Source organism: Ursus arctos, unplaced genomic scaffold (genome assembly GCF_023065955.2).
Source record: "Ursus arctos isolate Adak ecotype North America unplaced genomic scaffold, UrsArc2.0 scaffold_3, whole genome shotgun sequence".
In the NCBI taxonomy this organism is placed as follows: Eukaryota; Metazoa; Chordata; class Mammalia; order Carnivora; family Ursidae; genus Ursus; species Ursus arctos.
Window position 1 is genome coordinate 9,898,009 of NW_026622985.1, and position 13,229 is coordinate 9,911,237.

Below are 13,229 nucleotides of genomic sequence, written 5' to 3' on the forward strand. Positions count from 1 at the left end.
GCATCAGTAGTTAAGTTTTGGGGAAGTCAAAAGTTAGGTGCAGATTTTGAAATCGTGTTCAAGGGTCAACTATAATGTTGTACTCGACTTGCTTTACCCCGTATCTGTTCGTGTAGTCATATCTCCGTCCGCGAGCACATTATTTTCCAGCATCCATGCACTTGCTTTAAACACATAAGCAACATATCATTAACCAGAGTTTAATATTTGTTTATGGTTCTTTCCTTTTTTTTTTTTTTTTTTTGAGGTAAAACTTGCATTCAGGGAAAGGTACAAATCTGACTCTCTTATCTGATGAGTTTTAACACATGCATACACCTGTCCAGCTCAAGCCCCCGTCCGATGTTGGCTGTTCACGTCGCCTCGGAGTCCCGCATGCTCTTCCTACCTGGTCCTCTCACATGCCTCAGCCCCTCTAGAGACTGTCCGTTTTCTGGTACTTTTTTCCAACATGGTTTATCCTGTTCTGGACCATGAAATCATGCATTATATAGTTTCGGGTAAGGTCTCTCACTTGGCTTGTCTTTGATCTCGTGTTGTTGCACGTTCCTGCAGTTCGTTCTTTTGTAATGGTGGCTTTTTGAATATCAGTGTCAGTACTCAGAGCATTGAGTTTGCACATAAGGTCCCTTTGCCAACTAGGAGGACTGCCGTTGACCTCACCAAACCGTCCAAAGAGGGGCAGGACATTTGGATGGAGCCAGAAGGAAAATCAGGTCAATTCTGCAGTGAGGCTCAGTTAGAAAACCACCAGTTCTATGAATGATCATTGGACTTCTTAGGGTTCACTCCGAAAACATCAAGCTTTCATCTCGTTAGAGGACCACAGTGATTGCAATCGTGTCTCACATTTTTAACCCCCCAGTTGAAGATTCCTGTCTCTGGACCCAAGGCAGAGGGCCATCTCCATGTCAGCTCATCCAGAGACGCCCCCTTTCAGAGGTATTGTGGGAAGGTGGGTGGGAATGGGGCAGCGGGAGAACTTTCTGATGGAAACAATCCCGATTCCCATTTTCATCTGTAGTGAAATGAGTGCAGTAAGAGGGGTTTGTTTTTCGAAGCTTGAAAAGTTTCACAGCCTGGACACCACGCCAGTGTGTTGGCTCTTAGGTCCGTACAGACATTTTATCCAGTACAATCTACTGAATTGTCCTCTCCTCGTATTGCTGACCGTGAAGGACTTTACAGTTACCGTGGTCTAGATCTACGGTAGTTGATGCTGTGTTACAGCTTCTGACACCACTGCCTCGGTCGTTACAGATGAATACAGTCATGGGTTCCTGTTCCAGAATTATTCATCACATTCTTTATATAAGATCTCCACCCCATTAATTGGCTTTTCTTGTCTGGTTGCCAATAGCTACATTCACTCGCTTCCCCCTCGGGAAGCCTCTCTCAGAGATGCTTGCTGTTTAGCCAAGATGTGTTTTAATTCTCCAGGACAAAAGGAGCAGGCAGCCCTCAGGCAGCCCCCACCTGGTTCCCCCTGGGCTCACTGACCCCCGAGCCTGGGCTTAATGAAGGAGCTGGCTGAGGTCCAGCCAAGAATTGAAGGTTGCTGTGAATTAGGAAATGGGGAATAAGCTGCTTCGTCCCTTTCCTGGTGCCCCTTCCATTCACCTGTCATTCACTCTTTGTTCAACTTGCCTTGACGGTGATGCTGGTTAAACGATGGGAACCCGTAATACAATGGTAAAACGTGATGTCAACAGAGCCCCAATATACAGTAGTGGTTAAAACTTTTAAGACATTATTCAAAAAACAACTGCTTTTTTTTTTTTTTTTCCTGTCTTCCTTGTTTTCCCCCCTGACCATGTCTTTAGCCTTGGTGAACGTGAGTAGAGAGACAGTTCTTTTGGTTTCTCTCAGGTGGCGCCTTCAGGAAGTCTTCTTAAAGCTTGAGGACGGTCAGCAGATTCCTCTGTTCAAGGTCAGTGGGAACACTGAGCATGAAGTAAAAACGGAGTAAAGATGATCAAAAAGACTCCGCTTTCTCCAGACTCGGCCTTACGTCGTCACCGTGTGCCCTCCGGGGCTGCGAGCCAGGTGTCCAGCCACAGGGGGGATTGTACGTGCCGGCCTATGGTAATTTTGGTATAATTCTAATTTGACCGCGACTATTGTGGGTTTTTTTATTTAATCGGAAATGAAAATTTTACTATAGATTTATAAGAATCTATTTGAAAATTCACTGTCTAAAAACAAAGTACGGAATAAAAGGAATCAGTATCAAGAAGATGTTTGTTAATTTTTGCCAGCTCTCATCTTTCCTTTTTCCTCTCCCCCCACCTCCCCACGGTTTTCAGTTCCATCAGTGAGAAGACCAACACTTAACTAGCCCTGAAGAGGTCTTCAGTTGTAACATTAGAATGCCCTCCCCTGAATTCATGTTGCTAAGTAGCTTGTGAACATTCTCAATCCCTTTGGAATATTTTTTTTTGCTTCACTGCTGTTGTTTTATCTTCTTATTTCTGTTTTAGTCACCAACTGTCTGCCTGATGGAAGATTTGCAAAATAACTGCTTTAATTCAGACATTTTGGAAGCTTAAAATATTTATATGTGTACATAGCATATGCAGAACTCACTCAGGAATGGTAGTTTAAAGCTAACAGGTCCTTATCCCTCCGTTTTACAAACAACCCCATATTCGAGAAGCTCGCCTTTCGTTTTCACCTGTTTCATAAGGGAACAGTATTAGGAGGTCGAAGATCTTCCTTCCCTCTGAACACCGGAGCTGATGAAAACCAGAAATCTGATACCTTTGCTTTGCAAAGGCCAGTTTCACCCCCTCAGTGTTATTAGGCTTAATGTGGTTCTAATTGCCTACAATAAAGGACATTCATGAGCTCTTTTCCTACATTCTTAATATTCGTTGGAGGGAAGCCTTTCAGAAAATATTGAGCTTAAACATGCTGGTAGAGCGTGAGGCCTTTAATCGTTGCAAGTTCTTTCTATTCTGGAGCTTGTTTCTTTAAAAAGTACGTTCTTCGAATAGATTTTAGAGTGAAAAGCGAGTCTTTTTCCCTGAGAGCACTTTTGCCCTGTGTTTATTGAGAAACAGGACAGTCTGCACAGTCTTTTCAAGTAAATGGTAACGTCGTATACACAGTTTTGTGCTGCTTTATTCTTTAAAAGTTACACACTGTTTGTTGTGTATGTGTCGGTTTATATATTGCTTCATATCTGATTGTTCTTTAACTTTTACTTCCTTTGCTGGTTATTTTTCATGCTGTTGCCAAATCGTAGAAAACCAGGGCCTGGGTGGGCCATCTGTTCTGAAGTCAAAGCAAGTGACAGTTTTTGTTTCCGTAGAGCTTGAATTAATTAAGAGACTTTCTAATCTGACAGGAAATACCATGAAAAGATCCTTGATTTCTCTTTGGAAGTCACCATCTTGGGTGCTTTTTCCAGTTACGTTTACTTCCATGTATGTGCTGATTACCTTCTTGTAGGATTGTGAACAGGCCGGAACTTGGGTCATTGCAGTAGGCAGCCCTTGGCTTTCTTGTTTGAGCATAGCAATGACGTGTGTTTGCAGCCCACTGCTTCCTGTGTATCCAGTCATCACTGTGACTCAGCCATTGACTCCCATGAACTACCCTGAGGACATCTTGTCATCCACATTGTCATCAGAGGAAAAAGCACCTCTTCCCCATAAGCAGTTTGAGCAAGTGCCCCTTGCATACACCCTGTAATCGACAGGACAGCCCAGGGACTGGAGAAGGGGACTCACTAGAATTTTAAGAATTATAAAAACCGTGGAAGAGAGAGCACAGCCAACAAATCAGAAATCACAGCCAACGAACAGTAGTAGGACTCCCGTGTGCCTCTCCTCCGCAAGACGTGGCCCACTCTCTCCCCTGCAGGTTGCTTCCCAGCTGGCATGCTGAGTGGCTGGGGAGGGACTGGAGAGTTACAGAGTATTAGGAGACTGTGCCGACAGAGTTGCGAGCAGTGGTGCTAACATGGTGTAGCAGGGTGAGTTCCTGTTCAGGAGGAGATCTAGGAGCGGTGCTCCGATGGGCCTTGAGAGCTGAGATTCCAGACAAGTGGAAAGAGCCACACAAGAAAAGTCCTCAACAGGAGAAATGTGAGCTATGCCCCAGAACGAAGATATCCAGGTTGGCCAGGGTATAGGTTAGCTGAAGACATAGTAAAAGAAAGCCCTGGAAAGTGAGTTGGCCATAGCATGTGCCAGCGTTAGCATTTTGCACGTGGCTTGTGGCCATCGTAGATTCTGGGGTAAGCACAGGAGTCTACAGTTACTGAAGGTTTAAGAGACTGTGATGAGTGTGTCATGACAGGGCCGATAGGACTATCAATAAATCCCATATCTTATTGTCATTTATGCCATTTTTCTAGAATTGGCTTCCTCGGACCTCTCTTCCCTTCAACCATCCCGCAGTCTGGAGATTTAATAATACCTGATAAGACAAGGTTTTATTACTCCTGGTTTTGGTAAAGTTGCTTACAGCAAAGATGAAACTGAATTAATTACACATACATGAAACAGCCAGAACTGACAGATGGTGGGGCTCTGGTCTCTGGCATAGTGGAAAGGTCAAGGTAATGCTCGAGAGGCCTCAGCTCGAGGGGTTTCTGAAGGCAACCAGCCTTAGGCCACTTGACTGTTTGGTGTTTTCAGTTTGTATGAAAAATATGACTAAATACTGAGCAGGCACCTGCCTTACCAGTGAGGCCGCGTTTCCACTGCTCGTCGGGCTGCTTGGGCAAAGCTGCTGGTCCACACAGGACGCCTGGTGACCGCGGGGGTCAAGGAGGCGGCGGAAGGATGTTGGGAAAACCTCCAGTCCCCACCCACAGGATTCTCACCTCCTTAGTAAGCTGCTCACAGCCCAGGCTTGTCTTTGGGCCGACTTCGGCCGAGCCGTTCAGTTGAAAGTACTGTCAGGAACGCGCACAGAACAGCTGTGGCATTTTGCAGTCCAGGGTGGCAAAGCGGAGACGGAAGCGCAGGCCTGTCGGACACAGGCATGTCTCGCAGATCACATACAGCCTATTACCTGTCCCTGTCACTGAGTGATACGCCTTTGGGGCAGAAATTATCCTTCCTTAGCTACCGAGTTCGTGTCGGTCACCTTGCAGTCTTAATGAAAGTATTTACTTCCAAGTTAGTTTTATAAAGTGAGAAACTATGGACCAGTCTCTCCCATGAATGTTGTTGCAAAATTCTGAATTTTAGCAAACTGAATCCAGTGACCTGTAGTAAGTGGTGTGTTGTGTTATTTTGCACAAAGTCCTGTGGTGGCCGTCCCTCGGCAGTGCCCTCCTCTGTGGGAAGATTGCATGTCCCCGCCTTGAACTTAGGCGTCACCCTGTGACTTGTTCTGGCCGATGAATTTGTGAGCGGAAGTGATAGGCAGGACTTCTGAACGCCAGCCCTTGGTTCACCGTGGCCTCTTTTCTGTCTTCCCTAAAATCAGGAATGTTCTAGATAGTAGCTGCTCGGGGGCCTTAGGTTCTGGAATGAAGATGATATGTAACAGAGCTTACAGCTGACACACGATGGGACATGTAGCTTGAACGAGAAATCACGGTAAGCCCCTAAATCAGGGGCCATTTTTACTTCAGCTTAATCTAGCCTATTGTAATTGTTAACATTGACTAAGAGAGATTTATTTCAGGAATGCAAAGTGGTTCAATACATTGATAGAGCTAAGGAGGAAAATTATGATGCTTTTATAGATACGGAAAGGCACTGACCTAGTAAAAACAGTTAAATGAGAATCGACAGTTCCTCTCGCAAGAGGGGCGTGTGTGCACATACGTGGATTCCCCAAAGTTAGAATCTTCCTCAACTGGAAAACCACCAGAGGCTCTTCCATTCAAGTCAGAAACAAGGTAAGCACACACTGTATCCACCATCATTTAACATCGTGTTGTAGCCAGTGTAGTCAGGCAAGAAATAAATGAAAAAAGCAAGAGGCCTAAAAACTGGGAAGAGTAAAGCAGGTGCTGTTTATGTAGATGATATGATTATTTATCTGCCAAATCCAGAAGACTCTGTGGAAAATCAGAGTATTTAGTGGAGATAGAAGATGAATATAGAGAAACAATCTTCACGTACACAGATAGTAACCAGTTAGAGAAATAATGGAGATCAGGCCCTATCTAGAGTAGCAAAACACAAATTATTTAGGAAAAAACTTAGCAAGAAATCTGCCAAACTTACACGAGAAGTACCGGAACACTTCTGACAGAGACAAGAGTAGAACCGGACAAATGGAAAGACCTACCACGTTCACGGAGAGCAAGGTTCTTCATCAGAAAGACGCCAGTCCTCCCGGAGTTAAATTTAATGTGTTACCCATAAAAATTACAGGGATTGTTTAAAGTTAGATAAGTTAATTAGCTGTAAACTCATTTGGAAGAATAAACAAAGGGAGCCAGAAAATGCCTACAGAGCAGGAGCAGGGAGGGAGGGCTTGTCTTGTCAGACATTAAAACATACTCAGAAATGGAATCCTGCAGTAGTGACATGTGAAGGGATGACACAGCGACCCAGCATAGAGAATGCCGAAGCGTGTCCCAGCGCACAGGGAAACCTGGTTATGATGAGAGCGCCTAAGTCGGGAGGAGTGGAAGACATCAGAAAAATGACGATAGCTGATAGCCATATGCAAAAGATAACCTGTAAGCTCTGTGCGAAAAGATAACATCAGATCCGTTGTTCACATACAAATTCCAATTAGATCAAAGATCTACGTGTAAAAATGAAACCACCTAGACACTAGCAAAAGTATAGGTAACTCTTAAAACCTGGAAGTAGGGAAACTTCCAACCACGAGTCACCATCTGTAAGTGATAAGGGAAATTAATGAACTTGACTATATAAAAACAAATTTCTGCATCTCTAGAAATAACAGAGCGAAAAGCAAATGATAAACTGGGGCAAATATTTACTTTTTTTAAAAAGACTTATTTATTTGAGAGGGGGAGAGTGGGGGGTGGGGAGGGGCAGAAGGAGAAGGAGCGAGGATCTCAGGCAGATTCCCTGGCAAGTGCAGAGCCCAAGCCAGGCTCCATCCTGCAGGGCTCCATCCCAGGACCCCCCATGCCCTGAGGGGGAACCAGCAGTCACTCAACCAACTGAGCCACTGTGTGCCCCAATATTTACAATTTAAGTCACAGAAGTTAATATCCCTAATTTGTAAAGAGCAAAAGTAGAGAAAAACAGTAACCCAGTAGAAAAATGAGCAAAAGAGACTAAGGAATTCACAGAAAAGAAATGCAAGTGAATTTTAAACATATTTAAAAATAAAAAAGGCTCAACCTCATTCTTAAAAAGAATGCAAATTAAAACTAATGATACTATTTTTCTTCGAGCAAATTGGCAATAATCCCCAAGTTTGAGAACCTCCTTTCTTGAAAGGCTGCGAGGAAACAGGCTCTCTTAGGTTGCTGGTGGGAACACAGCGAGACAGCTGTAGAGGGGCGCTTGACAGCATCTAGAAAAATGTTATGTGCCTTTACCATTCGACCCACCAATCCAGTTTCTGAGACTGTATGCTAAAAAGAAGCTGGCGAAAATACAAGATGCCGTGTACGTACTATTAGTTAGTGAGCGCTATCTGTAGTAGCAAAAACTAGAGACAAATATGACCACATGTAGGCAAACTATCAACAAACTTTGAAACCTTGGATACTTTCCCGTAATTGAGTATATATGCATATGCGTATCGTAAATGTACGTTTATGTATACTTAGCTTCTACTTTAAGAAACAATGGAATAGGGGCGCCTGGGTGGCACAGCGGTTAAGCGTCTGCCTTCGGCTCAGGGCGTGATCCCGGCGTTATGGGATCGAGCCCCACATCAGGCTCCTCCGCTATGAGCCTGCTTCTTCCTCTCCCGCTCCCCCTGCTTGTGTTCCCTCTCTTGCTGGCTGTCTCTCTCTCTGTCAAATAAATAAATAAAATCTTTAAAAAAAAAAAAAGAAAAGAAACAACGGAATAATAACTGCCTTAGGGAAAGCAGACAAATGGCGAGGGGACAGGTAGGGAACAAGGATGGAAACTATACTTACCCGAATGTGCCTTTTTTTGTAGTTTTGACTTTGAAATCATGCCGTTTAGCTTTGTTTTTATATAATTTAAAAATAAAATTAAATCACAAAGGAAAAAAAATTTAAAATAAATTGTACGGTATTGACACAAATGAACCTGTAGTGAAGAAGTATTTCAGGTGACGCTAAGACAGTTCTGACTCCGCATTCTTGGTGGGCTATCCTGTCATGGCGAGAGGAGACCCCAAGAAACCTTAAACTACCTTCGGTGGGCTAGCACACGTGCATAGCGCCCATTTTATTCACACACACACACACACACACACACACACACACACACACACACCCGAGACTTCTCTCCACATCTGTAACTTCCATCTCCCCCAGAAAGAAACTGGGCTCTCATCATCCTGGTAAATTTACGAATTTACTCAAGTTTAGAGCATACGACAGGGAGTTCCAGAATTGCTAACTCGAAAAAGCAAAAAACCCCTACTGAGTTTCACTTTTTTTTTTTTTACATTTACACCAGTAAATTTTACAAACGGTGAGATGCACAATCTTAAAGTGTACAAATCCATGTATTTGTACAAGTGCTTGCCTTCATGTCATCCATATTCTATGAAATAGTGATCGTTTTCCGTCCCCCAGGAAGATTCCCTTGGGCTCCCCTCTGGTCCATTTCCTGCTCCTGCTCTGACCCCAGAGAAAGCCTCGTATTGATTTTTTTCACATCAATTTATTTTGGGTGCTTGAGATTTGCTTTCAAATACCCCACACATCAATGAATCCAGATTATAAAATCGTGATTGGTGAATGTTATTCGTGGATGAGTACACAGGGACTGATTTTACTGTTTTTTTCTCTTTTTGTGAATTTTTGAAATTGTCAATCTTTATGTTAAGCAGTATGTCAGTGTTTGTTCAGGGGTAGTCTCCTTTCCTGAATATTAAGGCCACTAAAACTCTTTATGCTCTTTCATGAATTCTTACCATAAACCATGAGTTTTCAAAGTAAGTGATAAATTTAGGTATCATAACATCTCAGGCAAAACACCTCCCTTCTCCCCAATATCCACATGGCCTGTTCCCCCCCTACTTTTCTCGTAAAGCAAGTGATTTCATCTAAGTCAAGGTAGAAATTAGGGCAGGGATTTGCTTTAATATGGTGTTTATACAAAATAGTCGAGACATTAGATCAGCAAGATTTACTCAACAGCTCGAAGAAGGCTTTCAATATTAACCATTTCTAGTATACTAAATCCAAACTACTGTCCCAAAAGTCTACCCTGTTTACCAAAGAATCCCTTATCAAGCCGGGGGGGGGGGGCAGATTTCTAATATAGGGCAGTTTTTTAGGTCCCAATTTCAGTGGGATGATTTAAGTGGAGATAAGAAAGAAACAACATAATCAAGGATACTTTAAAAGGAAACATCTAAGAATTATACCACTCTGAAAAGATATCTTAAAGGCTGTGAGCATCTCAAAGGGAACGACAGTGTTCTATTTAAACACATGGGATAAGCAAGACAAAGTGAAAACTGTAAAAACTTCTCTCAGTCCCTAGAAAAGGAACTTGAAGCGAAGTATAGTGAAATACTTTATTGAAATTTTAACATTAAAGAGGGTCCTATTGTGTTGGGTTTCTTTATCTAGAAACACAATTCACCGTGGAGAAAATGGAGCAAAAGCCGAAAGCTTTGGGGGCGTGTGAAGGGTTCAGTATTCAGGACGCGTGTTCCGAAGCTGTCTAGGGGCCTCGCTCAGAGACCCGTTCGGAAAGCGCTAGTTGTTTAAGACCTCACCTGGGGCTGGTGGAAAAGTCTTGTAGGATGGTTGTTAGAATCTTGTGTTGGTTTTGTTTTTCGTTTGTTTGTTTTTTGTTTTTAACCAGCAAAAAAGCATTTTGTTGTTTTTGCAAGAAAGCATTTTTAAAAAGTTAAATCACTGTATTTCCCTTCTGTTGCTGTATTGGTTGGCATAAAAGTTATATTACTTGTCATCTAAACCATTCCCCACGTGAAACTAGAAACTTGAGTGGCTTCCCTGAAAGGTATTCATGAAGTTTTCACTTTGTAATATTAAGCAGAAAGAAGGAAAATGCCAGATTTGTCCATTGCCATCCAACTGGGAAAAAAATAATGTGCTCTTTTCTAGAATACGTTTAATGCACTTTTTGCTAATTCTGTCTCGTTCGTGTGGTCCCCACTGATTTAGTTTTTATAGCCCAGGTAGCATCTTTCTTTGCCTCCGTACTGACTCTACTAGTAAACCACCGCCCAGATCCTCCCAGTTTGCAAATGCAGATGTTGACGGCAAGAGCATGGTGGTGGCACGATGAGCACAGACTAATCACAAGCGATGTGAACCGGCTACTCTACTGATGGTGCTTCGGGAATTACGGCTTTATGAGAAAGTTGCTCTTGCCGGGGGCAAGAATAGTTGAGTAGACAAGACTGATTCCTAGTCCTGGTCCTGACATCGACTTTAGTATCTGGTGGGCTCTGTATTTCCCAAGTAAAGACCACTATTGAAAATTTAGCCAAGAGAAAGAAATAATTACAGTATTATAACCATCATCGTAAATTTTAGCCAAAGATCGTCTTGTGTCACTTGAAAACTTTAGAGATTTTTAAAACCTTGATTTTACTGTCATCTGGATTTGAGGTATGTCATTCCAGGATATCTGTCACGCAAACGTCAGCAGTTTGACGACTCCTTTACTCCTGTTAGTACTGCACACTGCACTTATGGTGTACGGGACGTGACTACACCGTGTGTCCTCAGCGGGTGCTGAACTCAACAGGAGGCTCTAAAGGCTCGTCTGTGTTCCACGATACTCAAATACTGCGTCCATTTTATAGACTCAGTGTAGACAAAGCCACTTTTAGGGACATTTTCAGAAAATTCATTATTCAAAACAAAGCAGGAGGGCTAAGATGGAGTAGATATGCTTCTCCTTGGGATTCTTCCCAATAAGTACAGCTAAGAGCCCTGGACACATATAAAATAAAAATAAGACAATTCTGAAAGATGAAGAGAAGAATGCAGATTGGCCGAGGACCTTGGAAATAACACAGCAGTGAGTTCCCTGAGGTTTGTTGTTGTTGTTGTTTGGTGGGGGGGCGGGGTGGTTTGTTTGCTTTTGCCTACATATCTCAGGGTGTGCGTAGAACGAGCAGCCCAGAAATACCAATGGGAGCAGACAACAGAAGCCAGAAGCCAGCTCTTAAGCCAAAGGACCAGAAAAGGCAACCTATAAAGGCAAAGAACTTTTATACACCAATTGCCAAACACCATGGAAAAACCATGGCCTCAGTGCCACCCCGTCCGCAAGGACCGTGTGGAGAGCCTAGACTTCCTCCCTTGCTTGGCTGTAGTGTGGTCTCCCCAGCCCAGTCCCCTGTTGGGGTGGCATAGAAGATCTAGGGGGCGCTGGGGCTTTCACTCCTGCCCCATGGTGTCAGTGGAGGCCACATGGGGAGCCTACACTTTCACCCCCCTCCAAAAGGAATAAGGCCTTGGTATTAATGGAGCCCATGTTCTGCAGGAGGAAGCAGTAATGAGGCACCCTGTCCTCTGCCTGGTGTCAGAGGAGGCTGAATGCTGAGCCTGACCCTTCATCTCCACCTGGCAGTCGTGAGGCAATAGAAGGACCCCCAGTTTGCCCACCTGTGTGGTACCGGAGAAGGCCTGCTAAAACCGAAGATTTAAATAAGATCCAGAGTCTCACCCCCGATGTCCAGCACGAAAAGTCACAGTCATACCAAGAACGAGGAAAATCTCAACCTGAATGGGAAAAGACAACAGATACCAACACAGAGATGACACAGATGTTGGAATTACCAGCAAGGATATTAAAGCAGCTATCAAAACATTTTTAAAAACCTTCAAAGAAAAATTATGAACATGCTTGAAGCATGAAAATGGTCTCAGCAAAGAAACAGAAGAATCGAATGGAAATTTGAGAACGGAAAAATAAAAATCTCACTGGATGGGCTGAACAGCAGAGTGGAGAGGAAAAGAAAGAATCAGGGACTCAAAGATAAAATGGAAATGACCCAATATGAATAGAGACAACAGCCCAAAAGTACCTGTGGGTCTCTAACAAAAAGATCTAACATTCATGTCATCAGAGTCCCAGAAAGAGGAGAGAAGGTGAAGGTACAGAAATATTAAAAAAAGAAAAATGGCTGAAAAGTTTCTAAATTGGCAAAAGGCATAAACCTATGTATTCAAGAAGCAAAGTGAACTCCAAACAGCATAAACCCAAAGAAATCTATGAAAAGACAATCTTCTGAAAACTAAAGACAAGAAGCCTTGAAAACGGCAACACAGAAACACCACCTTACCCGTAAGGGAAAGGTAATTCAGATCATAGATTTCTCCTTGGAAACCATGGAGGCCAGTGAACTATGAACAAAATTTTTCAAGTGCTTTAAGAACTGTCGATTCCAAATACATCTGGTGAAATTATCCTTCAGGAATAAAGGGGAAATGAAGACATCCTCACACTATGGCAGACTAAGATTGTGGCTTGAATAGACCTACTCTGAAAGGACTAAAGTTAGTTCTTAAAACAGAAACGAGATTTAAAAAAAGAAAAAAAAAAAGAGTCTTGGAACATCAAGGAGGAACAATGAAAAGAGCAAAAATATGGGTAAAAATAATAGATTTTCCTGCTCCTGAATTTTCTGAATTGTTTGATGTCAGAAATAAAGTGTATAACATTGTCTGATGTAATACTTTCCTCAAACTGGAAACATGTTGACCTCACTGATCTTTGTGGTAAAACAGTTCTGTATTTTTTTTTTAAGATTTTATTTATTTATTTGAGAGAGGGAGACAGCATGAGAGAGTGTGTGAGCATGAGCAGGGGGGAAGGGCAGCGGGAGAGGGAGAAGCAGACTCATAGCTGAGCAGGGGCTTCATAACAGGACCCTGGGATCATGACCTGAGCCCCCAGGCGCCCCGCCACAGTTCTGTGTCTGAATTGTGATGGTGGCTACAGGAGTCTGCACGTGGGAAGATGGCACAGAACCAGACACACGTTGTACTACTGGCGACTTCCTGGTTTTGTTACTATATAATAGTTACCTAAGATACACTGTACTGTCTTTCCAACTCCCTGTGCCCCCAGCTAGACCCCAAGACCTGGCCTTCACGGCCCACCAGCTTGTACTCACTAACCTTTGCCCTACAT

The 13,229-nt window shown here is 43.2% G+C and overlaps 1 protein-coding gene across 5 annotated transcripts in view; it reads left to right on the forward strand.

The window, feature by feature from the left end:
* Positions 1-2,233, forward strand: part of LOC113258015 (cytochrome c oxidase assembly factor 1 homolog) — a 95,409-nt gene extending 93,176 nt beyond the window's left edge. For all 5 annotated transcript variants that reach the window (XM_048212819.2, XM_026502694.4, XM_026502685.4 and 2 more), the window contains 2 exons: positions 866-942; positions 1,870-2,233. In XM_048212819.2, the coding sequence (XP_048068776.1) occupies positions 866-942; positions 1,870-1,969 (177 nt within the window). In that variant the 3' untranslated portion in view covers positions 1,970-2,233. The remainder of the gene's footprint in view (positions 1-865; positions 943-1,869) is intronic.
* The last annotated feature ends 10,996 nt before the right edge of the window (positions 2,234-13,229 follow it).